Source organism: Oncorhynchus mykiss, chromosome 5 (assembly GCF_057628025.1).
Source record: "Oncorhynchus mykiss isolate SJ-2025 chromosome 5, ASM5762802v1, whole genome shotgun sequence".
Lineage (NCBI taxonomy): Eukaryota > Metazoa > Chordata > Actinopteri > Salmoniformes > Salmonidae > Oncorhynchus > Oncorhynchus mykiss.
The window spans coordinates 56,402,352-56,427,558 of NC_143026.1; the positions used below are offsets into that span (position 1 = coordinate 56,402,352).

The window sequence follows — 25,207 nt, forward strand, 5'->3', positions numbered from 1 at the left end:
GTTAATGCCAGGAGGTTTGTCATTATTGATCGATAACAATCCCTTTTCCACCGCTCACACACTAACTACAAAATTCAAATTTGCAATGCTTTTCTTTCATTATTTGTTTTTTATGCATGAATAAAATTGCTCATTGTTCGTTGTTGGCCCATCTCTTTCAACCATACAGTTTTTAAATTCCTTATCAATCCATGGAGCCTTAACAGTTCTATCAGTCGGTTTCTTAACAGGTGCATGTGTATCAATAATTGGAAGAAGCAATTTCATAAATTCACCAAGTGCAGCGTCTGGATGCTCCTCATTAATCACATCAGACCAACACATATTTTTAACATCATCCACAGAGTCACAGCAAAATCTTTTGTATGATCTCTTATACACTATTTTAGGCCCAGCTGTTGGAACTCTGGCTTTCCTGGATATAGCCAGTATATTGTGATCACTGCCTCCAATGGGTACAGATACAGCTTTAGAACAAAGTTCTACAGTATTAGTAAAAATGTGATCGATACATGTGCATGATCTTGTTCCTGTAGTGTTTGTAAACACTCTGGTAGGTTGATTAATAACATGAACCAGGCACTGGTTACAGTAAGACTCCTCTTCTTGAGGGGACAGCTTGATGAAAACCAGTCAATATTCAGGTCCGCAAGAAAGTACACCTCTTTGTTTACATCACATACACTATCAAGCATTTTACACATATTATTTAGACACTGACTGTTAGCACTTGGTGGCCTATAGCAACACCCCACAAGAAAAGGCTTTAGATGTGCCAAGTGAACCTGCAACCACAACAATCCTGATCTGATCTGTTCCCCATGTCCTTGTGCTTGTCTCAACCCCCCTCCAGGTCTCGCCCATCGTCCCCATTGGCTATGAACGTGGATGTATACCTGTGTTTTCTGTCTGTCTGTGCCAGTTCGTCTTGTTTGTTCGAGTCAACCAGCAGTTTTGTGTTTTCGGCTACTACTTTTTCCCAGTCTCCCTTTTCTTGTCCTCCCGGTTTTGATCCTTTCCTGTCCTGACTCTGAGCCCACCTGTCTGACCACTCTGCCTGTCCCTGACCCTGAGCCTGCCTGCCTGACCACTCTGCCTGTCCCTGACCCTGACCCTGAGCCCACCTGCCTGTCCCTGACCCTGAGCCTGCCTGCTGATTTGTACCTCTGCCCCTCTCTGGACTATAATCCCTGTCTGCCTTGACCTGTTGACTTGACCTGTCCCTGTTGTTACATGAAACAATGCTACTTCGACAGTCTGCATCTGGGTCTTACCTTGGTTCTGATATCAATAACACTTGACATAAGATTTTCTCTAAGCATTACAGGGATATGACTCTGTATATATATACAGCAACAACTCCCCCATAAGCATTTATGTCTCTTCTATAGATGTTATGTCCTTGTATTGCTACTGCTGTCTCATCAAATAAATGATCTAAGTGAGTCTCAGAAATGGCTACTATATGAATGTTATCTGATGTTAACAAGTTATCGGTTTCATTAACCTTATTTCTAAGGCTTCATATATTAATATGGGCTATATTCAGCCCTTTCTTGGGTAGCTTTTCAGAGATTTACAGTACATAATACTAAAAAGAGCAAACAAAGCAAGAGAAAAAAATATACATTCAGCTGTCCATTATTCCATTGTTCCATGTGACAAACACGCTCTGATTTGATTTGAACAATACGAAACGCTCTGAGACAAGATTGATATATTTGACCAGAACTGTGTGTGTGTGTGTGTGTGTGTGTGTGTGTGTGTGTGTGTGTGTGTGTGTGTGTGTGTGTGTGTGTGTGTGTGTGTGTGTGTGTGTGTGTGTGTGTGTGTGTGTGTGTGTGAGAGAGAGAGAGAGAGAGACAATGAGAGAGAGAGGGAGAGGCTGAGATAAAGAGAAAGAGCATTTTAGATTCTACTCCATAGTATATACAGTACACTACGCTTGCCACATGACCCCATCAGGGAAATGTAGATAGAAAGCCTAGTGGAATAGAACTATGAATGGAACCCATTAGAGATCAATGAGCCCAAAGCATCGATTCCTCTTGTTGCTTTCCTCACGTGAAGCACGTGTATGTGGCCTTGTCGGACCTTGAAATCAATGTGGTATAATTTCTTCCCACCCAATTGAATATCTCTCTACCAGTTTCAAAGAGTTGTAAATTCCCGCTATTCAAATAGTTGTGTTTTTGCATTGATTTCTGATGTGACCCTTTGGCTGGCCAATGGTTAGCCATGACCACAGCTTTTTCACAGGAAGAATGAACAGTATTATTCACTTCCTGCTATGACATCTCCTCTAGTAACCTCTACCAGTCTCTCTCAGGTCCTATTTGTCAGGTTATTTTTCAGGTCATTTTCATGTGTCCTCATACTCCCTTTCATCACAGAATTATTGCAGTGTTAAACTTGTTTGAATTAGCTACGGGTACAACATACTGGAGCCATATCCCTCCCAGCCCAAATGTCCTAAGATATATCAAAAGATAATATAGAAAAATGATTAACATAAGCATCTGAATATAAGGCTTTGATTATTATTAATTACCCTTAAACCATGCCAATTTCACTAATTAGGTCAATGGTATCATTAAATGTTCATCTAGGCCAGAGTGAAACGACCTGGATATTACCCTCTATTACTTCAAGTATCATAGGCTGACTGAATGTATTGTTTTTTATTGAGATTTAAAAGGACTTTGTTGACCACCTCCCTCAAGCTGCCGCACGCCATATCTTCTAACTTCTTGGTGAGAACCATTTTACAGCGATGTCAATAAGAGATAAAAGTCGGGGAGTCAACAACTCAGAGGGCGACTAAAAAAAGCCTGATTCCCATTTCCCAGCAGCTCCAGTCTAGATTACAGCTTCTAGCAATTCTGCTCTCCCGTGAGGAGCGCTGGTGCTCTGCTCTGGTTGCCATTTTTAGATGAGGATATGCTCTCACTTCACATCGGGGTTACCAGTGTCTGTTGTTGGCATGTGTTTGGTACTACTGTTGAGGCTACGCAGCACTTGTGATCACAGCCTAGAGGTCAAGAACTCTAAGGCATGGGTGGTAGTGCACACACAGGTGGTCCCGCAGAGTTGATGGTTCTAGCCCTGCCCCAGGTGCTTTTCCACTACCTTATTATGTTTACATAATTTGATAAATAAGAATAAGAATACCTTGTCTAAATTACTTTGTAGCCTACCTTTTATGAAATATTATCCCACAATCTGGTTATTAGGCTATGATATAAGATAAAAAAGGACTTAAATAAACGTTATTCCACATGTTTGCAAAGCCTATACCATTACATAAACTACGTCTATTGCATTTCATTATTCAGCTTATATGAACAAGTTGTGTAAAGTACTTACGTAAAAATACTTTAAAGTACTATTTAAGTAGTTTTTTTGAGTATCTGTACTTTACATAACTATATATTACATATTAACTTTATACTTCTGACTACTTTTACTTCACTACATTCCTAAAGAAAACATTGTACTTTTTACTCCATACATTTTCCCTGACAACCAGCGTTTTCGAATGCTTAGAAGGACAGGAAAATTGTTAAATTCATGCACTTATAAAGAGAACACGTGGTCATCCCTACTGCGTCTGGCCTGGCGGACTGACTAAACACAAATGCGTCTTCTGTAAATAATGTCTGAGTGTTGGAATGTGTTGGTACGGCTATCCGTACATTTTAAAAACAAGAAAATGGTGCTGTCTGCTTTGCAGGAATTTGAAATTATTTATAATTTTACTTTTGATATTTAAGTATATTTAACCAATTACGTCTACTTTTGATACTTAAGTATATTTTAAACCAAACACTTCTAGACTTTTACTCAAGTAGTATTGTACTGGCTGACTTTCACTTTTACTTGAGTAACTTTCTATTAAGGTATCTACACTTTTACTCAAGTATGACAATTGGGTACTTTTTCCACCACTGATATTAACTACTTATTAATAATAATTAACAGCCTATAAACTCTTTGCTTAACACCGACATTTTTACAAAGGTTTATTTTACAAGGAAGCACTGCAATTTACAAATACAACATAATACAAATGTATACAGTATTTCAAACACATTCAACAGAAAGAGTTAGGCTACATTCCTCAGTAAAGAGATCCCCAATCAATAATTTGAATTGTACGAAATTCTTCCATCCTTGAACAGGCGTTCATTATGACCATGCGGAGTTATCATACTGGGCGCTCTGGATTCTGCGAGAGGGAAGTGGATCGTTGATGTATGTATCAGTGCGAGTGCTAATCTGCTACATTAGGGATGCGCTCTTTATCAAAAAGTCAGTCAGTTGTTATTTGGCGTAAACAGACACGGCTGCGACGATTTCAGCAACGTGAATGCTCCGGCTTCTAAATCGTTATGTAAAGGGAACAATTTTACGGAGGACATCCACAAAATGAAGGCTCAGGTGGTAGGCTTTTTGAAACTCTTTTGGAAAGATGGAAGTTATGGGAGAAAATAGACATCTCGCCTACTGCTACTGTATCATGCTCCTAGTCTATTCTACTCTACTGTTTAAATAGTTTCGGCTCTATCTTTATGACAATGGGTTGGATGATGGATTTAAAGATTATAATGTGAAGAGTGCACAGCTGTCAGTCTTTTTAAATCTAAGAGCGCATCTGTTCCCACAGGGCAAAAATTGGTTGAGTCAATGTTGTTACCACGTAATTTCAACAACAAAGATCATATGTGATGAAGTTGAATCAACGTGGAAAACTGAGTCATCGGCATTATAGAATTTCCCTCAAGAAATTCCCAACTTTTAACCTAAATCAAATTTTTGGGTGATTTTACGTTGAATTCACGTTAATTGACAACTCAACCAAATGTAAATCAAAACTAGACTGAACTGACATCTGTTCACAGTGGGTTGATTTGAGTGGTGGATTAGAGCATTTAATTGTGATTACAGAAAGAAGAGATGTGATATTATTTGTCATCTCACAACCATTATCATAAGCTGCTAACAGAGTTTTAAAGTTCTAATTTGTCATTATATTCTAGAATAGAAATGCTATAAATAACTTATTATAGCATACTGCAGATATAGGCTAATTTAGTTTTTGTTGCATATTTTATAAAACCGGTTGAATATCTCATGATATTTTACCAATTTTCTCCTTATTATAGCGCCATGGGGTTATCGTCATTATAGTTATTACCATGGGTACCAGTCTCATGGTTGTGTACAACAACAGCTTCACGGACACGTCAGGGACAGCGTATCCCACGGATGCTGCTGTTACTGGGCCGCAAATGGATAAGCCCAGGAAAGCGCAGCCTAAACCAGGAAGAGCCCTGTCATTGACCCTACAGGGCTACACTGGAGTCATCGATCAAAAGGTAAGCAGTATACTGACTATAAGAACGCAACATCTGTAGAAATGTGTCAAGACATTTAAAACATGTATGGACAACCAATGCTGTCAACCAACAGTGGTTGTTTCCTGTGTCATTTATTCAAAAGGCTTTGTAGATATTTATTCCAAAGGCTTTGCAGATATTTTGAAATTGTAAGTAGGTATTCGGCAAAAGTCTACAGTATATTCCAAAGTACCATCAACAGCACTATCACTAGACTTTTCAATTACCCAAATGCCTTTGTTGCCACATATCTTCAGTCTGTCGCTTAAGGTTCAATCGTTTAGAACTAAGATGAGGGTTAATCGATTCAGTGTCTTGTGAGTGTAATTGTAATCAGTGGCCACAGCCAATATGTTGGACATTAAGCACCTGAGAGGCACATTGACTGCTCTAGTGATGTTGTGCATGAATAACACCAGCTGCACCTCCTGATCTGTATCCAGCTGTTATTCAGGTAAAGCTGACCGGCCAGCTCCCAGACAAATATCCCAGGTAGGCTACACTCGAAGTGGCTTATTGATAAAGCTCGGGAGATTTCTTCTTGAAACCACACGAGTGGGTGGGACTTTGAAATTGGCAACCGTTTGCAGTACGTTTGAGTCCCTGTTCCAAAGACTGCAGCCAGTGAGGTCCCCAGGCAAGTTGATGGAAAGAGAGATAGGTAGTTGAAATCAAATCACATTTTATTTGTCACAAGCTCCGAATACAACAGGTGTAGTAGACCTTACAGTGAAATGCTTACTTGCAAGCCCTTAACCAACAATGTAGTTTTAAGAAAAATAACATTTTTTTAAATGTATTTTAAAGTAACAAATAATGAAAGAGCAGCAGTAAAATAACAGGGGGTAACGGTATGAAGTCAATGTGCTGGGGCATCGGTTAGTTGAGGTAATTGAGGTAATATGTACATGTAGGTCTAGTTATTAAAGTGACATAGATATGCATAGATAATAACAGAGAGTAGCAGCAGCGTAAGGGAAGGGGGGGGGGGGGCAATGCAATTAGACTGGGTTGCCATTTGATTAGATGTCCAGGAGTCTTATGACTTGGGGGGTAGAAGCTGATTAGAATCCTCTTGGACCTAGACATGGCGCTCCGGTACCGCTTGCCGTGCGGTAGCAGAGAGAGCAGTTGTTTTGGTACCTTTGGGTTTTTGTTGGTTGTTATTCCTAAATAAGAGATACACACTGCGTGCTGGCTTCTGTATGGGCTGACTTTAGCAGCATGGCTCCAGAGTGGGAGAGATACGGGAGTAGAGAGCAGCAGCGTGGAAGGACACTGCGTCTCTCAGGTGGCACCGGACAAGAGAGGCCACAACGGAGAGGAGTTGAGAACAGGATTATATGGGGGTCTGTGTCTGGAGCGGTTCTGTTCACTGCTCACTGTTTAACGACTATTAAAAGCGTCAGAGAGTTGTGTGATTTGTAGCCATTGTACTGTACATGCCCAGCACAACGAAGTTGTTTGTTCTTGCCCAGCCCAAACTTTTCAATAGATTCAGCAGCAATTTGAAGTCCCCTTCCAGCCAACAGCTAGAATATGGTGATGAAAGAACTTAGTAACTCGGACCAAACAGGACACAAAGAGGTCTTTCTTTGTGTCCTATTTGGTCCCAGTCCAAGAAAAGGCAGCACAATGAACACATCTGGATTATATTTCCGTTCTCCCCCCGTCCCCTGATATGAATCTTCTCTCCAGACGTTCCCTGCCATCGTATTACTTCATTAATCCGCAAACTGCCCCATCTCAGGTCTGCTCTCCACTGTAGGGACACTAAAGTACCGCTGTAGTGTAGCTGCCATTACACCCTGAAAATCACGATCTGGACTATCTGAATTCACAGTACATCCCAGTCAGTTGGTATCGGCTTTAGCTGCGGGGCCTCTTGACTCTGATCACTTAACATACACAAAGCATTCATGCATGCACGCCCCCCCATGCACACACACACACACACACACACACACACCACCGTATTTACAGTATTTACTGCACCTGAAGGATTCTGGTTATGCCCCCCATTAACTTATGTGCATAACTTTCTCTTTCATGGGCCATGATTCCACTGAGCTGGGTGTTGGACCTGTGAGTACCACTACTACTCCTCTAGCTGCTTTATGGCTCATACTGGGGGCTGAGAAAGGCCACACATTAATCATGGAGAATACACAGGAAAGGTCTGCCTCCACCTACGTGCCATAGAAGGTTATTCGTTTGCTCACAAGCTACCCAAAGCAAACCCTTTCTACTTCGATACCTTTACACATGTATCTCTTTCTAGTTTCATCTCAGCATTTGTGAATTGGGATGAGACATAAGATACAAATCATTTATGATAGCTGAAACGCTGCTGATACATGTAGCATAAAAGGAAATATATAAAAAAGGAAATAGGTGTATCTTAGACGTAATCATAGAATTTAGAATTAATCCGTGTGTCTCCCCCTTTGTGTTACTTTCTCCACTGTCCGTCACGGTGGTTTCTTTTCTGAGAATGTCCCTCCTCTATGGCTTTCTCACTTTTGACAATCTGATTACAGCTGCAGTCACACGCACACGCACGCACGCACGCACACACACACACGCACACACGCACACACACACACGCCTGGTGGACTAGGTACAGTTAGTGACAATCCCCCCTCCTCTGATGCTTTACCGATTCCTATTAAAGAGATGTTGACCTTTAACACATGGCCAACAGCATCAATATGCACTGGCCTTTACGCATGGTAATCACAAATCATGTATTTTCTGTAAATCTCCTCACTAAATATGTGTGTTTTTCGCACCAGTGCTGAAATCCACCACTTTGCTTTTAAAGCCTTGCTTTTTGATGTAATCTCTGATGGAACTAGAAATGAAAATGTAGATAACCGGAGAAAGTCACAAGTGCAGAAATTAGTTATTTGTGAGACTCCCTCTTAATGATGCCCTTTACAAATCCCAGTTGTATAGAACACCATACAAAGGATCCAGAAATCCCTTTAAAAAAACGACTACCTAAGACGAGAATTAGTGCCTCCCGAACATCTAATATCTTTACCAGTATAGGCCTAGACAAAGACTAGAAGATCAACGCTTAACCGAACCACGGCTAACCTTATTGGACATCATCCTCTGGATGTCATTAACATAAGTAGCCCATTAGCTGTGCACCCACCGCACTTCCTCCTCACTGAGAGAACTTCTTCAAAAGGATCCAAGTCCTCATTAATCCAAGAGGACCTACTCCCTCATAAACGGATAGATAGACATGGCTAATCAGAGCCTTGAGGAAAGCTGACAGGAAGCAATGAATATCATCATTTTGTAAGAGGCAGCTGTTGACTCCATCTTGGATCTATGTGGGAATTGACGGTCTTTAGATTTCACTGTTAAAGACGAACTTTGACATTTTTTAAAGAACAAAATGGCAGCGATATATACAGAAAATATCGCAGAGCTGTGAGAAGAATGCTGGTGCCCTCATCATTAAAAAGCAGTTGTAAATCAAACAAATACACGTGTGAACACCAAAGATGATTTCAATTTCTACTTATTTGAGAAGAAATTGTGAAAAGTGCAACGCTGCCAATATATTTGACCGCATCTGTTAATACAGCAACCCCCCCCCCTCAATACAATTCCCCCTTGTCCCTCAAATGCCTCAACACCCTCAATTCTGACATTTCCTCTGATATGTTGGCCTACTGTCTCTAGTCATCATAAAGGAAGGGCTCTGTGCGCCTGGTCTCACTGTCAAACCGTTGTTTTTGAAATATTACATTTACCAGAACTGCGAGACATGAAATCGAGGCTACTGTCCGCCTTGGGTGCTGTGAGTATTCTGGGAGGTAGCTAGAGAGAAGCTGAATGGACGCGGCTGTTCTCAAAAGCAATTATGATCCTGCTTTCCTCTGGGGAGGAGTCTAAGCAGGATGATAGTGATGCGTCTGGAGATGCTGTGTGGATGGTAATTGACTGGGTTGAGGCACTACTCATAACTGTGTGTTGTGCTGTGAGCTCTGTGGTCTGTTTATCATGGCTCAGCTAATCTAATCTACTTCACATTAGAGGTCAATGAAGTCTGAACCTGCCAACGCCCCATTACTATACTAACTCTGGGACTACGTACCAAATGGCACCGTCCCAAATGGCATTCACTACATAGAGCCCTTTGGGCCCTGGTCAATAGTGGTGCAATGTATAGGGAGTAGGGTGCCATTTGGGATGCACAGTTTGAGTGGAATATGTATATTTTCGGTTTATGAATGATTTATGATACGGTGAGTCGTATTAGTCAAGTTCCTACTGCATAGGTAGGTGTGCTCATATTGAAATGAGTTCATAATAATATAAAACTATCAAACGATTTGGGTACAGGTGGATCCATGAAGACCTCTACCACAGACTACTCCCAAATGCATAGGCCTAATAAGGATCCTCACAGTTATTATTGCTTTCAAGCAGGTAGCTTCCATAATGATGGAATATGTAATAACATGTGATTCAATTATGTGTTATTTGAGAATCCTTTTTGACAAGGTTTCTCCCCTAAAAGACTCGGTTTCAACCTTTTCCTCAAAATGAAGGTCGATAAGTCATTGCTATTTCTGCCTAGAAAGAAGCATTGAGCTGACAGAAGCTCTGGGCTCTGTCAAAGACAATTTAGTCTTCCTGTCAAAAACACTTATTACTGGTACTGGGAAAATTTCCCTGGTGCTCTAGGCCACAAGGAGGATCCAATAATAAAGTTGAAAGTTATTGCTTGGGTTCTAGGTCCGCGTTTTGCTGCACTCATATTCCTGAGCGTTTTTTCAATTCCAAATATCAATCTTATCTCTTGACTCGTTAAAGGAGAAACGAATGTGCCGAGAAAATGTTCCCAGACAAACATAGTCCGTGACAGGTAAGAAAGCAGCAGAGATGAAAAGGAAAGAGCAATCTTCCTGGAATAAAACACCTGCAGGCATGAAGACTAGCCAATAGAGAAAATGCAGAAACAAAACCGGCATGGTTTTCTTTTCTTGTATCGAACTGCATTAAGTAGGAAGTAGTAAGAAGAGCGGTTCGTATTGCCATGGGGAGTACGTGTTCCATATCTGCATAAACGTAAAGAATACGAAAAATAAATACAATTTATGTCCTCCCTAGTTATTTTTCGTAGCCTGGCAGGGGATTGTGTATAATCGTGTGACGTGGCGTGTCATTTTTTCCTCGTCTACTTGTAGGATGTCTGGCTAGCGCGAGCAATTGATATATCCACACTATGTCGATGAAAGATGCGGTAGTTTGAAGTCGGGAAATTCAAAATTCACAACCTGCTACCATGACAGAAGAACCCGGATCACTCATCACACACACTTCCCACACCGTGCCCATTCCCTTCTCCGTTTCCTGGCAGCTTCCCTTGTTAATTCATCTGTGTGTAATTACAGAGATTACAGGAAGACACATGTGAACAGTAGAGCGGGATCATGAGGCAGTGAAGTCGGTAATCTCACCCGTATGCACAGTATGTATTTGTGCACAGGCCACACGGGCCACAGTCAAGCATGAAGCTAAGAGTACAGCTCTGAATGCCAATGGGCCTCTGCATTAAGCCTTGGAATAATTCATGAGAGGGTCTCAGGATTTTCATTATTAGATATAGATGCCCTTTTGCCTGGCCTTCTACTTTATGCTGTAGCAGGTATTGATTGTGCTGTTGAATTTTGGGGAACACAGTTTTCCTCTTGGCAGGGAGATCTGAATCTGGTGCCATGGATCTCAACTCTCCGTGTGCCCATTGACATCGATGAGAGAGAGGGAGGATTACATTTGTTTTTAATGTTTTTACTTGTTTTGTTAACCTTTTACTTAGCGGGCTAAGTCAGGGTCACACATTCTTGGTAGTCTTAAACACATCGACTTTGAAACAAAAAGTATACACCTGACACACATGGTTATGGGTTTAAACAAAATAAAACACCTGTACCATGTCAGATATAGAGTTGAAATGTGTTCAATTTTGAGTGTGCATCCTAGTATTACACTTTATATAACTCACAGAAGACTGAAACATAGCAAAACCGTTTGACATAGAAACCGGATTCTCAGCGTGTTTTTGACGTAATGTTTATTAATGATGAAATTATGAAAAATATGAATAACATTCCACCCACGAGGCCACTAGGTCATTTGACTGCAGGAAAGGGCTACAGGCATCGTTACATACTCCAAAATGAATATGTGAATATGTCTCATATTTGATTGAACGAAAATGGGTTGTGTGATTCCTGTAGAAGACCCTTTGGGCTTCAGTCAGCCCCAGAGAGCGCAGACTCTGTTTGAAAACTTCAAACATGCCTTCCGATAGGCTTGAGCAATGTGGTGGGTACCGTGGTTTCACTTGTCCAATGCTGTTAGCTACAGGTAACTGCCAAAATAAAGGAATAACCAACCTAAAGTGTCACATCCCTTGCAGTCAATGACCAAAAGCACCCTCTTTGGCCTCATGGGTAGAATGTTATTCATATTTGTGTTGGGCCACCACAAGCCGCCAGAACAGCTTCAATGTACCTTGGCATAGATTCTACAAGTGTCTGAAACTTTATTGGAGGGATGCGACACCATTCTTCCACAGGACATTCCATCATTTGGTATTTTGTTGATGATGGTGTAAAACGCTGTCTCAGGCATCACTCCTATAAGTAATCCATTGGGTTGAGATCTGGTGACTGAGACGGCTATGGCATATGGTTTACATCGTTTTCCTTCTCATGAAACCATTTAGTGACCATTCGTGCACTGTGGATGGGGGCATTGCCATCCTGGAAAAGACCACAGACTAGAGGCCGTCACAGGTTCAAAAAGTTGGACCCGTTCCGCAATGGACCTGGGGCTTTCCCATCCGGATCCAATATGCATAAATCCATTTTTTAAATATAGAGATCCGTTTCAAACGTACCCGAGAACAACTAGACCAATACCGTATAGAGCTGGTCGGATCCAGACCCAATCCGATCAGAGTGGGGGAAGCAGCAGAGAAGTACATTTTTAAGCTACTTTATTATCTGGAACTGATAAAGTGCGAGGGAGATGAAGTAGAGAGAGGTAATGCTCTAGCATAGGCCATGCTGTGTGTGTAGACTACTGTGAGTGAGCAAGTGACACGGAACAGGGAGGTGGGCAGAAGAGATGAGAGACAGCAACCAACTAAGCCGACAAGTGCTATAGTAGACTAATAGCTGCCATAGCTGGGTTATTTATCATCCAATATGATATAGGTAACCTGTCCTGACTGCATCAAACCGTGAGGAGCGTGTTAAGATAGCTAGCTAGCTGGGCTAATAAAGGCTGCATGCGCATTCTCATCCTACACAGTTACAAACAACAATTCCATTCAGAATATAAAGTAGTAGCCTTCCTATTGGCTCTTGGCCATTGTAACCTATCCTTCTCCTTGTTAACTTTAATTCCATAATTTTTATTCAAAATTTTCCATTGATTAGATATCTCCTAACTTTTGCACCTTTTGCAACAGAGGCTCTATGATTGTAGCCTATTGCTGTTTTGATGACTTATGATTGGCCAACAACAAGAACAACAAGCTACATGCGCCACTCTCGTGGAAAGCAAAGAGCAGCCGTATAAATTGCACATTTTCTCTCTCTTTCTACTGCAACAGTCACATTCGGATCTGCATGGATCCTTCCAGAAAAGTCTGTTAAAATGACACATACCCGAGACAATAATATCAGATCCGACCAGACCTGTGACATTATTTTGACTTATGGATCCGGATAGGTGGATCTGTGAAGACCTCTACCACAGACCACTCCCACCAGAATAGAAATGATTCCCATAGGTTGAAGGTAATCACTCGGAATGGCTGTGTATTTGTTGGTATCTGCCTTGCCATCTAAGGGGTTGAGAGGACCTAAACCATGCCAGGAAAATGCACCCCACACCATAACAGCCGCCAAAACTCTCATTTAAAGTGTTTCCTTTATTTTGGCAGTTACCTGTACATAATTTCAGTGCAAGAAAATAAGGAAGCATGCATTTTTTTATGTTGTTTAATGGCCACAGCTGAACTCCTGTAGCCTCTGACCTCACTTTACTATACCGTCTTTGACCTCTTGACTTTCCCCCCGAGCCTCTGAGGATGCACTGTAACTGCTGTGCCCTGGTGACCAGCTCTGGCCACCTTACCGGCAGCAACCGTGGGGCCGAAATCGACAGCACTGAGTGCGTCATCCGCATGAATGACGCCCCGACTGGGGGTAGTTTCCAGCGGGACGTGGGCCAGCGTACCAGCCTGCGCGTCATCGCCCACTCCAGCATGCAGAGGGTACTGCGGAGCCGGCAGGAGCTGCTCAACGCCAGCCAGGACTCAGTCTTCCTCTTCTGGGGACCCAGCAGCTGTATGCGACGCGACGGCAAAGGCCTGGTCTTCAACAACCTGCGTATGGTCAACCACCTGCTGCCCAAACTGAAGGTCTACGTCATCTCCCAGCTCAAGATGCCGCAGTTCGATGAGCTCTTCAAGAAGGAGACAGGGAGAGACAGGTAGGGTTTTGACATTTTGACCCTTGGGTCAATGATGCCATTGGGTTTTGGCTTTGTGAGTCTGTCCGTCTGTCCAATTCTGGTCAAGAATGATTTCCGAAAAATACAGTCAGTGTGTTTGAGGACTTGAGCCACTTGAAGCAGAATTTGCCAGGGAAGTCGAATGCATTGTAGTCAGTGCTCTTGGGCATACACATTCTAATTCAAAAGCTGCTTTTGAGCATTTTTAACAAAAGAATAAGAAAGAAATCCCAACAACCAACCAACCACTCACACTATCATTAATGGGATTTAGTTCAAAGCACTATATGTTAGGAATTAAGAGGATTAGTTGTAGACGGTGGGGTATGAGAATCTCATTGAATGGGACAATGCAGCTGGAGAGGGATTTTAACAATCTGTAAGTACAGAAACTCTGTCCCAAACAAAATGCTGGATCATGTTGTGAATGGAAGTGGTAGAAGAAGGAGAAACAAGAAGTTGTGTAATAACGTTGAGACAACCGATGCCAACTACCAATTTTACATTACCAAGTGTTAGGTTCTAATTCTCAGAGTAAAAACTCTATGGACACTGTGAAAGCTCAAACCAAGTTTATTCTTCCCAGAGGGCCAGTACAGCTGCATTAGACAAACACATGGTTTCAGCCGAGGTAGTATAAATACCCCACTCTGGGTGGTGTCTCCTCCTTATCGCTAAACATTACATCATTGTTGCCGGTCAGGTAGCCTAGTGGTTAGAGCATTGGGCCAGTAACCGGAAGGTTGCTAGATCAAATCCCCGAGCTGTTAAGGTAAAAATCTGCTGTTCTTCCCCTGAAAAAGGCAGTTAACCCACTATTCCGAAGCCACCATTGTAAATAAGAATTTGTTCTTAACTGACTTGCCTGCTTAAATCAATGTGATATGGGCCTTAAATGGTTCCTTATCAGCACTGTCACATGTGACTGTTCTCCCTACAGTCACCTCTCGTGTCTCTTTTATAACTAATGATTAATAATATAACTACTAATTAATAATAGTTAAAGCTCAGAAATCCAAAACCCATCACACGGCATTGCAGGCAATGTTGCGACAAGCTGACACATTGACCAAGTGTTTCTGTGTTTCTGCGCAGGAAAATCTATTTGACAACAGAGCGATCGAATTAAGATAGCACATCTGTACATGACAGTTACATATGCTACGATAATACGAGATAATTGGTGTCTTCATTAACTGTTGACAGGAAGTGACAAAAGCGCTACACAGCCTCACAAGATAATGTCACTGAGGCAAAGCTAGGAGCAGAAACCGATTGCAGGTCCTACTGGCACTCTCCCTGGTACTCTCCCTGTGCCCCCCTGGCAGAGGCTGCCAACAGTAAACAGAATGAGCCCAGACAGAAGTGGCACCGCTGCCAGCTGGGATATCCCCCAGTGAGGGGCTGGTATGGCTGGCAGGTCCACCTCGACAAACTAGCCTTGACGGTTCAGTAGATGAAAGGGCTCCATTTTACAGGGGGCACTGCTTTGATGGCTGTTTAACAGCACTGACATTGCGATTTCATGTCAAATCCTGTAAATTAGGAATATGGCAGTGTGAAATCTTAAGGTATTAAAAATTAAGCAATAAATTGAAGGCCTTGGGCAGAATGGATATCACTGCAAGCACCACATAGGGACAGTTTTTTTCTCTCTCACAATTTCTCTCATTTAAATCTCTTGAATCATGCAACACATTTCATTGAACATATAGTATATATTGTGTCTTGTTTCCCCTCACCTTGTCATCCAGGAAGACCTCTAACTCATGGCTGAGCACTGGCTGGTTCACCATGGTCATTGCCCTGGAACTCTGTGATACGATCAATGTCTATGGCATGGTGGCTCCTGACTTTTGCAGGTGGGTTGGGTTCAGCACAGGGCACAGTAGTGTCGGACCCAAGAGTTTCAATGACGTATGCCACAAGGGATTATTACCCCAATGATTACTAATCGGCAACTTATCACTTTTATTATTAATATTATTAATATTATTATTTATGTTCTGGCAAATACAATATACCTGCTTGTGTTCTAAATATATTGACTATGCATCTTAAATACATGAGAGGGGAAGGTCTAATAAAACAAAAGATAGCTAGATGGAGGACAACAGGTGCTCCAGATATCGAGCTGATATCCACAGGCAGGTCCATGGGACCAGATCAAATGTCTGTGTTGTGTGAATTATTCATGCTGGCTCAAACTCTCCTCTGGGGCCAGAGTGTACTGAGTCTAGGACTGAAGAATTATCACAGGGAAAGAAGTAGCTTTGATAAGCACACCTCGGGGCTAAGAAATATGATATGCAGGGCAATCGGAAAGTATTCAGAGCCCTTGACTTGTTCCTTGTTTTGTTACGTTACAGCCATATTCTAAAATTAAGAAAATTGTTTTTTTCCCTCATCAGTCCAAACACAATACCCCATAATGACAAAGCAAAACGTTTTTTAGACATTTTTGCAAATGTATATATATATTTAAAAAAAATACAATATCACTCATTTACATAAGTGTTCAGATCCTTTACTGAAGCACCTTTGGCAGTGATTACAGCCTCACGTCTTCTTGGGTATGACGCTACACGCTTGGCACACCTGTATTTGTGGAGTTTCTCCCATTCTTCTCTGCTGATCCTCAAGCTCTGTCAGGTTGGATGGGAAGCGTCGCTGCACAGCTATTTTCAGGTCTCTCCAGAGATGTTTGATCGGGTTCAAGTCTATGCTCTGGCTGGACCACTCAAGGACATTCAGAGACTTGAAACCACTCCTGCGTTGTCTTGGCTGTGTGCTTAGGGTTGTTGTCCTGTTGGAAGGTGAACCTTCGCCCCAATCTGAGGTACTGAGCGCTCTGGAGAAGGTTTTCATCAAGGATCTCTCTGTACTTTGCGCCGCTCATCTTTCCCTCGATCCTGACTAGTCTCCCAGTCTCTGCCACTGAAAAACATCCCCACAGAATGATGCTGCCACCACCATGCATCACCGTAGGGATGGTGTCAGGTTTCCTCCAGATGTGACGCTTGGCATTCAGGCCAAAGAGTTCAATCTTGGTTTAATCAGACCAGAGAATCTTGTTTCTCATGGTCTGAGAGTCTTTAAGGGCCTTTTGGCAAACTCCAAGTGGGCTGACATGTGCCTTTTACTGAGGAGTGGCTTCTGTCTGGCCATTCTACCATGAAGGTCTGATTGGTGGAGTGCTGCAGAGATAGTTGTCCTTCTGGAAGGTTCTCCCATCTCCACAGAGGAACTCTGTAGCCATGTAAGAGTGACCATCGGGTTCTTGGTCACATCCCTTACCAAGGCCCTTCTCCCCCAATTGCTCAGTTTGGCAGAGCGGCCAGCTCTAGGAAGAGTCTTGGTGGTTCCAAACTTCTTCCATTTAAGAATGAAGGAGTCCACTGTTTCCTTGGGGACCTTCAATACTGCAGAAATATTTTGGTACCCTTCCCCAGATCTGTGTCTCGACACAATCCTATCTCGGAGCTCTACGGACAATTCCTTCGACCTCATGGTTTGGTTTTTGCTCTGACATGCACTGTCAACTGTTGGACCTTATATAGACAGGTGTGTGCCTTTCCAAATAATGTCCAATCAATTGAATTTACCACAGGTGGACTCTACAATCAAATTGTAGAAACATCTCAAAGATGATCAATGGAAACAGGATGCACCTGAGCTCAATTTCGAGTCTCATAGCAAAGGGTCTGAATACTTATGTAAATAAGATATTGCCGTTTTTTATGTTTTATAAATTTGCAACAATTTCTAATCGCTTTGTCATTATGGGGGTATTGTGTGTAGATTGATGGGGGAAATAAAATATTGAAATGATTTTAGAACAAGGCTGTAATTTAACAAAATGTGGAAAAAGTCAATGGGTCTGAATACTTTCCGAATGCACTGTACTGCATCTCCACCATCTCTCCGTATTTTTCAATCCCTCTCTCTCTCCCTCCCCTCCCCATTCTCTATCTGTCTCTCGCATGCATGCACACACACTCTCTCTCTTTTTCTGTTGATCTCTCTCCTCTCCATTCTCGCTCTCTCTCCCCCCTCTTCCATTTCCCTCCTCAAACTTCTCTCCCCCTCATTTCCTCCTTTCTCCAGGGCTCCTTCCCATCTCTCGGTGCCGTATCATTACTACGAGCCTTCGGGGCCTGACGAGTGCGCCATGTATCTCTCCCACGAGCGGAACCGGCGTGGAAGCCACCATCGCTTCATCACAGAGAAGACAGTGTTCGCCAACTGGGCTCGGATGTTCGACATCCACTTCTACCAGCCAGACTGGACCCCGTCCTCTACTCTCAATGGAAACAGCTCACTCACACCTGCTTCAGATGGCTCTTGATACCAGACATAGACAGAAAGGTCCCCAGGACCTGGGGAAGATGTGACTGTGTGTTTGGACTCCAACATGCTGATTTTCCTCATCCTCTCCTTGGCTCCCTTATGGGAGTGTCCCTTATGGGAGTGTGTGGGAGGAGTGGAAAAGTACAAGGGTCATTCCACCAATTCAGTGCCCTTTGAGAAGTGTAATTTGGTTAAAAAAAATACATATATGTTGGATTTAACCTAATTTTAACATTCTGACATAAAGAACACATGTTCAACTTCATCTCAGCAGGTTAAATAAAATAAAAAATCTTAAATCAGCCATAAATCCCCTTGTGACAGGGGGAATGGAAGCTCGCTGTGTGCAACAGAGGGTGGCAATTGAATGTAAGCTTCACAAAAATATGATAAAAATTGTATCTATGGGTAACAGGGTTGACATGTTATGCTCGACCCGCTCAGATTTCCACCACAAAACACCAGAACGTGGCAAAAAAGAGTGGAACCAGCTCACCTGCTTTTACACTAGGATTTGACTATTAAATGAGACTTCTGTTCACGTAACGTCTTGACCTTCAAATGATGGACAGATGTAAATTAATCACTAATCACATGAAATAAATAATCATCTTCAGAAATGACTTAGTTATTTTGTTGCTTTGACAAAGGCTTCACAATGATGGTGATACTTTGAGAAATGTTGGGATTAAGTGGGTGAACATCTTCTTAGAAGTGACACAGGGCTGAAGGAGGGAAATGTCAAAATGCTGAATTTTGGCACTTTAGCAAGTGTCATAAAAAATCTGATTTATTGAATTATCCATATGGTCTATATTAAATATATTTTAGATTAATATAACAGGCTTTTAAAAAATATTGGTGCACAATTCTTACTTAAAATATCAAAGGGACTCAAAAGGCACTCTTTTTGTGGAATGACCCGCAAGCTGCAGTTGCTGGAGAAGCAGAAGTGGGTAGCTGCTCCTCAAAATAGTTGGCACAAACTTAGCTCGAACTTGAAAAAACTTGATGTGTTTGCTCAACTTGTGTTCATTCTACTATAAAATATTATTTGGGCATCTTAACTAAAAAAAGGCTGTGCAACTGGTTACACACACAAACTGTGCTTTTAACACACATGATTAAATTGTGCTTTTTAATTTATACATTGATTGTTATTCAACATGTCCTCACCTGGGATTTGAACTCACAACCTCTTGGTTTGTGGAATTCAGATCTTCATACTACACCACCATGTCTGTGTCAATCATCATTTAATCAGACTTTTCTCTCATTATTGATTTGATTGACCTATTTCAGCAATTAGGCTCATTTATAACTCTGGGATATACCAACTCAAATAATGTTGGCAGACGCAATATCTCCTTCACAATACTTAAAATAAATGATTTTGTTGAATTATTTACACATTCTGTAAGTAACTACATAGGGCCTATATAAAACCAACTGGGCACAATAAAAGGAGAGCTCAAATCCAAGGACAACAGTCTACCAATCTGTTTTTCCACACTGATACAAACTGGGAAGAGAGATTCTATGTGAAACTACATGATCGCATTGTGTCATCGTAGTACCTTTCCTTTATGTTTATGGAGAAAACAGAGCTGGAAAAATATAAATTCTTATCAACTGAGCCTGACTTGATCACCTAGATCACCTTGCCCCCCCCCCCCCCCCCCAAAAAAGTAACTAAGTAACAGATTACTTCAATTGAAAACTAATGCGATAGGTTAGTTGTCACCACAAAAAAAGTAACTAAGTAACAAATTACTTCAATTGAAAACTAATGCGGTAGGTTAGTTGTCACCACAAAAAAAAGTTATCTGAGTACTTTAACGTGTTACTTTGGAATCCTAATGCCAGTAGCTACCCTCCCGAACAGGATGGGGCCACAGCGGCAACCCTTCGGAATGATGGGATGTCATCTACACAGCGTCCACCTGAGACCTGGATCATGATGAGCATCCCGGAGGTGGACCTGGTTGGATTTAAGGGCTTCAAAGGACAAGCAGGGTTTAAAACAAGCTTGTTTTTTAATTAGTCCAGTCCCTATAATCACACTCTCGGGGCGACATGGTAATAACGTTTGACCTTACCTGGTAAAATAAAAATGAAAACAAAGGTTTAGAAATGCGGTGTAAATTTACAAGTAGGTTTTCGTGCTGACAAACTATTCCTCTTTCGTATTTTTGGAAAAGGTTAGTCCTTAGTTTTTACAGGACCAAAGTGCCAAGGTGGTGTACTCGGTATACACAAATAATAAGCAATCTTGTCCGGACTTCATTTGGGATCCTGTTTCCAAAACCAACCTGACAAAACGGGCGTTAACAAAGGTTAAAAACAAATCATGAGCTATCCCCCCTTCCTCTTTCAACAGTGTTCAACTTTATCACCATTGACATCATACCGTTTGGGTGCATACCATTTGCGGATGCAGGGCGTAGAGTACATTACAGTATGTGTCAGGATTTGACACCTCATTGAGCCGGAGGATGAACATTCAACGTTCCATATCATGGTCGGATCATTTCATCTTCTGAGCAGCAATTTCCATCATGACACATATCCCCATTCCTGACATAGATAAGCACTGGCGCTAAATTGCTGAAATTACAAATGTTTGATAGCCCCTGGTAGTGGGGGAGATGGTTTTGGTGGTGATTCTTGAATGGTTTTATCAGTCAAAAGTGGCATCATTATCCAGTGGGACCAAACTGTTTCCTGCACATAGTTGAGATGAAGTATAAGATAAGTGTAGGAAAAGATTGCATAGCCTACGCACGTCCAATACGGAGCAGGTGCTGGAGATCAAGTGACATGATCAGCAAAAGGTAAAAACAGAAGGCAGTGTACAGAGTCTGGTGATTTATGAGGTATTATAACTTGTCTTTTTCATCGGCCGTTAATAACTTTTAGAGGACCAGAAGGTAGGCTTAAAACAGACGGTCATTTCTCTAAGTGTCAAAAGCTAGTGGAAATTCTTGGCAAATTTGAAATGTGAAGGTTATGAGGCGTTTCAGGAGATATTACTCATGTTTGCCCTGACACCTAGTGGGCTATTTGTGTCCTCCATCTGTATGGACTGGTCTGTGGGTGCGGGAGAATGAATGTCTTGTCGTCTATTACTGTTTTAACGTGGATTGTGGGCGTAGCGGGGGAACTTTGCAGTGTGTGGGTGGTCTATATGGACAACAATTGTTCCAATCACCCGAGGAAAATTGCAATTGCCACGTTTTCCGCCTTTATGTGTTTTTCACCAGTAGAATATAGACCCACCCTTTGTCTTCAGTGGATAGTTCATTGTTGACAAAATATTCTAAATATGGGCCTTACAGTCTGTGAGGAACCTTTATTATAGATCCATCTGCGAGGCCCTTATTTAAACTGGCAAGCCTGAAATGAACCTTTACCATGATAGACCAGCCTGTAAGGCCACTATTTGCTCTGATCAGCCTCCGAGGAGCCTTTATTAAAGACCATTAGACCAGCCTGTTAGGCCCATATTTACTCTGACCCGCCTGAGAGGAAACTATATTATCGATTAGCCTGTAAGGCCCCTATTTACTCAGATCAGCCTCAGAAGAGCATGTATTGTATTAGTTGTATGAATAGATAGCGCTATTTAACCAGCCAGCTAAGATACAGCTTGCTATATTAGCTCATTGCTCAAGAGAAAATAGCTAGCTAAGAAGTTAGCAGTGGTGTAGTACTTGTGTAAAAATACTTTAAAGTACTACTTAAGTCGTTTTTGGGGGTATTTGTACTTTACTTTTTTGACCACTTTTACTTTTACTTCACTACATTCCTAAAGAAAATAATGTACTTTTTACTCCATACATTTTCCCTGACACCCAAAAGTACTTGATACATTTTGAATGCTTAGCAGGACAGGAAAATGGTCCAATTCACACACTTATCAAGAAAACGTCCCTGGCCATCCCTACTACCTGATCTGGCGGACTCCATAAACACAAATGTGTTGAGGTGTGCCACCAGCTATCCGTAAATGTAAAAAAAATATTAAAAAATGGTGTAGTCTGGTTTGCTTAATATAGGGAATTTGAAATGATTTATATGTTTACTTTTGATACTTAAGTATATCTAAAATCAAATACTTTTAGACTTTTACTCAAGTAGTATTTTACTGGGTGATTTTCACTTTCACTTGAGTCATTTTCTATTAATGCATCTTTACTTTTGCTGAAGCGTGACAATTGGGTACTTTTTCCACCACTGGCATTGGTAGCTCTAATTGCTGCATTATCTTGTCAGATTAAAAACATCAGCAAAATAGTCAATTTAGCTGCAAGCTCCTATAAAAAGATAACCAACCAGCTAAATAGCTTAGATTATATATATATCAGCCTGTATAATGTCTAAGTAGTCTTGCTATTTCAGTGTTTTATATGTTAGCCAGTATAATTTCAAAACAGTCCAGCTATTTCAGTGTTTTATATGTTAGCCAGTATAATTTCAAAACAGTCCAGCCATTTCAGTGTTTTTGGATCAGCCAGCTAGATTAAATATTTCAAAATGGTTATTCTCGCTCTCCCCCTTTACATGTTTTAATTTGAATTGGCGTAGTTGCTTAAACATCAGCCTGTGAGGCAGCAGTGTGTAAACATCAGCCTGTGAGGCAGCAGTGTGTAAACATCAGCCTGTGAGGCAAACATAAGTCTGAGGGAGCAGTGCCTCACAGGCATAAGTCACTTGTGCTAGTAGTAGATTGTATTTGTTTTTCGCAATTATAGACTAAATTGTCGGTGGCGTGCTAAAATATGCTATTCCTGCCGTTGACCTGTGATGTTGTGTTCTTCAACAAAAAATAGGCAATATTCCTGTGTGTAAAGTTTCTGCAATGTCCCTGTAATGTTACTGCAATGTCCCTGTAATGTTACTGCAATGTCCCTGTAATGTTACTGCAATGTCCCTGTAATGTTTCTCGAATGTCCCTGTTAATGTTTCTACATCAAATAAAAGTGTATTGGTTGTGTGCACAGATTTGCAGATGTCATCGCAGGTGCAGCAAAATGCTGTTTTTCTAGCCCCCACAGTGCAGTAATGCCTAGCAATACAAAACAATGCACACATAATCCAAAAAGTAACAAAGAAATATCAGAACGAGCAATGTAAGAGTCCGTAATATGTCTGTGTACCCCATTCACCCTCTGCAATGCTGCTAGGTTTTTCATGCTCAACAGTTTCCCTTGTGTATCAGCAATCGTCCCGAATTGAGTCCATGCCCTGATTAATTGGGGGGGGGGGTCAATGTTAGGAAGGTGTATATAATGTATAATGGTGTGTTATTTACCCTTTATTTGATCGGGGAGTCATACTGAGACCAAGATTTACTTTACAGATGAGCCCTGAATTACATAAATGACATAAAATACACACAAAAATATAAACACAACATGCAACAATTTCTAAGATTTTACTGAGTTACAGATCATAGAAGGAAATCAGTCAATTGAAATAAATGAATTAGGCCCTAATCTATGTGTTTCACATGACTGGGAATACAGATATGCATCTGTTGGTCACAGATACCTTTAAAAAATGGGGTGTGGATCAGAAAACCAGTCAGTATCTGGTGTGACCACCTTTTGACTCATGCATCCCGACACATCTCATGCGCATTGAGTTGGTCGGGTTGTTGATTGCGGCCTGTGGAAGGTTGTACCACTCCTCTTCAACGGCTGTGCGAAGTTGCTGGATATTGTCAGGAACTGGAACATGCTGTCGTATATGTCGATCCAGAGCCTCCCAAACAGGCTCAATGGGTGATATGTCTGGTGAGTACGTAGTCCATGGAAGAACTAGGACGTTTTCAGCTTCCAGGAATTTTGTTTCCGATCCTTGCGACATTGATCCATGCATTATCATGCTGAAACATGAGGTGATGGCGGCGGATGAACGTCACGACAATGGGCCTCGGGATCTCGTCACGATATCTCTGTGCATTCAAATTGCCATCGGTAAAATGCAATTGTGTTCATTGTCCGTAGCTTATGCTTGCTCATGCCATAACCCCACTGCCAGCATGGGGCACTCTGTTCACAACGTTGACATCAGCAAACCGCTCGCTCACACGAAGCCATCTGCTCGGTACAGTTGAAACCGGTATTCATTCGTGAAGAGTCCACTTCTCCAGCGTGCCAGAGGCCATCGAATGTGAGCATTTGCCCACCTTAGTAGGTTACAACGCAGAACTTTAATTAGGTCAAGACCCTGGTGAGGACGACGAACTACAAATGAGCTTCCCTGAACCAGTTTCTGACAGCTTGTCCAGAAATTATTTGGTTGTGCAAACCCACAGTTTCATCAGCTGCCAAGGTGGCTGGTCTCAAGGAAGTTAATTTGGGGACTTGATCAATCAATCAATGTCAGATTTTTATTTTCACTGAATCTGCGTTTAGATATCGGTTAGGGTACAATTAGGGTGTGGAAATGTTAGTTAAGTTGAGTTGAGTGCTGCTCGTGGTCATGTTTTCCAGTTGGCTCATTTATTACAACATGTGCTTGTTGAGATGAGTGCTGCTCATGGTCATCTTTTCCAGTTGGCTCATTTATTACAACATAGGCTAGGCCTAGTTTAACAAGTTGATTATTTTGCTGTGTTTTAGAACATTTTGCCTGTATGTTATGTAGGCTAGGCCTAGTTTAACAAGTTGATTATTTTGCTCTGTTTTAGAACTTTTTGCCTGTATGTTATGTAGGCTAGGCCTAGTTTAACAAGTTGATTATTTTTGCTCTGTTTTAAAATATCCCTTTTTATTTTTTTGTGACGCAAGTTGAGTGGATAATTGCTTTTTGTTCTTTATTTTGTTCTTTTCCATTATATTCTTACTATAAAATATGTGGGTGTTGCCTGCGAGGTGTGTCTTGTCTGTTTAATT

At 41.6% G+C, this 25,207-nt stretch overlaps 1 protein-coding gene across 4 annotated transcripts; it reads left to right on the forward strand.

Annotated features, from left to right (window-relative positions):
- Nucleotides 1–4,187: 4,187 nt before the first annotated feature.
- LOC110524062 (alpha-N-acetylgalactosaminide alpha-2,6-sialyltransferase 5) lies at nucleotides 4,188–19,771 on the forward strand. Of its 4 annotated transcripts, none has more exons than XM_021603368.3 (5): nucleotides 4,188–4,443; nucleotides 5,166–5,378; nucleotides 13,522–13,934; nucleotides 15,710–15,817; nucleotides 18,063–19,771. In XM_021603368.3, the coding sequence occupies exons 1-5, from the start codon at nucleotides 4,429–4,431 to the stop codon at nucleotides 18,301–18,303; spliced, it is 990 nt and encodes a 329-aa protein (XP_021459043.2). In that variant the 5' UTR covers nucleotides 4,188–4,428; the 3' UTR covers nucleotides 18,304–19,771. The 4 variants fall into 4 exon arrangements, with proteins under 4 accessions (XP_021459043.2, XP_021459044.2, XP_021459045.2 ...); XM_021603369.3 differs by having other exon boundaries at nucleotides 4,214–4,440; XM_021603370.3 differs by lacking the exon at nucleotides 15,710–15,817 and having other exon boundaries at nucleotides 4,214–4,443.
- Nucleotides 19,772–25,207: the final 5,436 nt, after the last annotated feature.

Coding starts and splice junctions, on each gene's coding strand:
- LOC110524062 (XM_021603368.3), top strand. Junction 5,379..13,521: donor CTGGAGTCATCGATCAAAAG/GTAAGCAGTATA, acceptor TTTCCCCCCGAG/CCTCTGAGGATGCACTGTAA. Junction 15,818..18,062: donor GTGGCTCCTGACTTTTGCAG/GTGGGTTGGGTT, acceptor TCCTTTCTCCAG/GGCTCCTTCCCATCTCTCGG.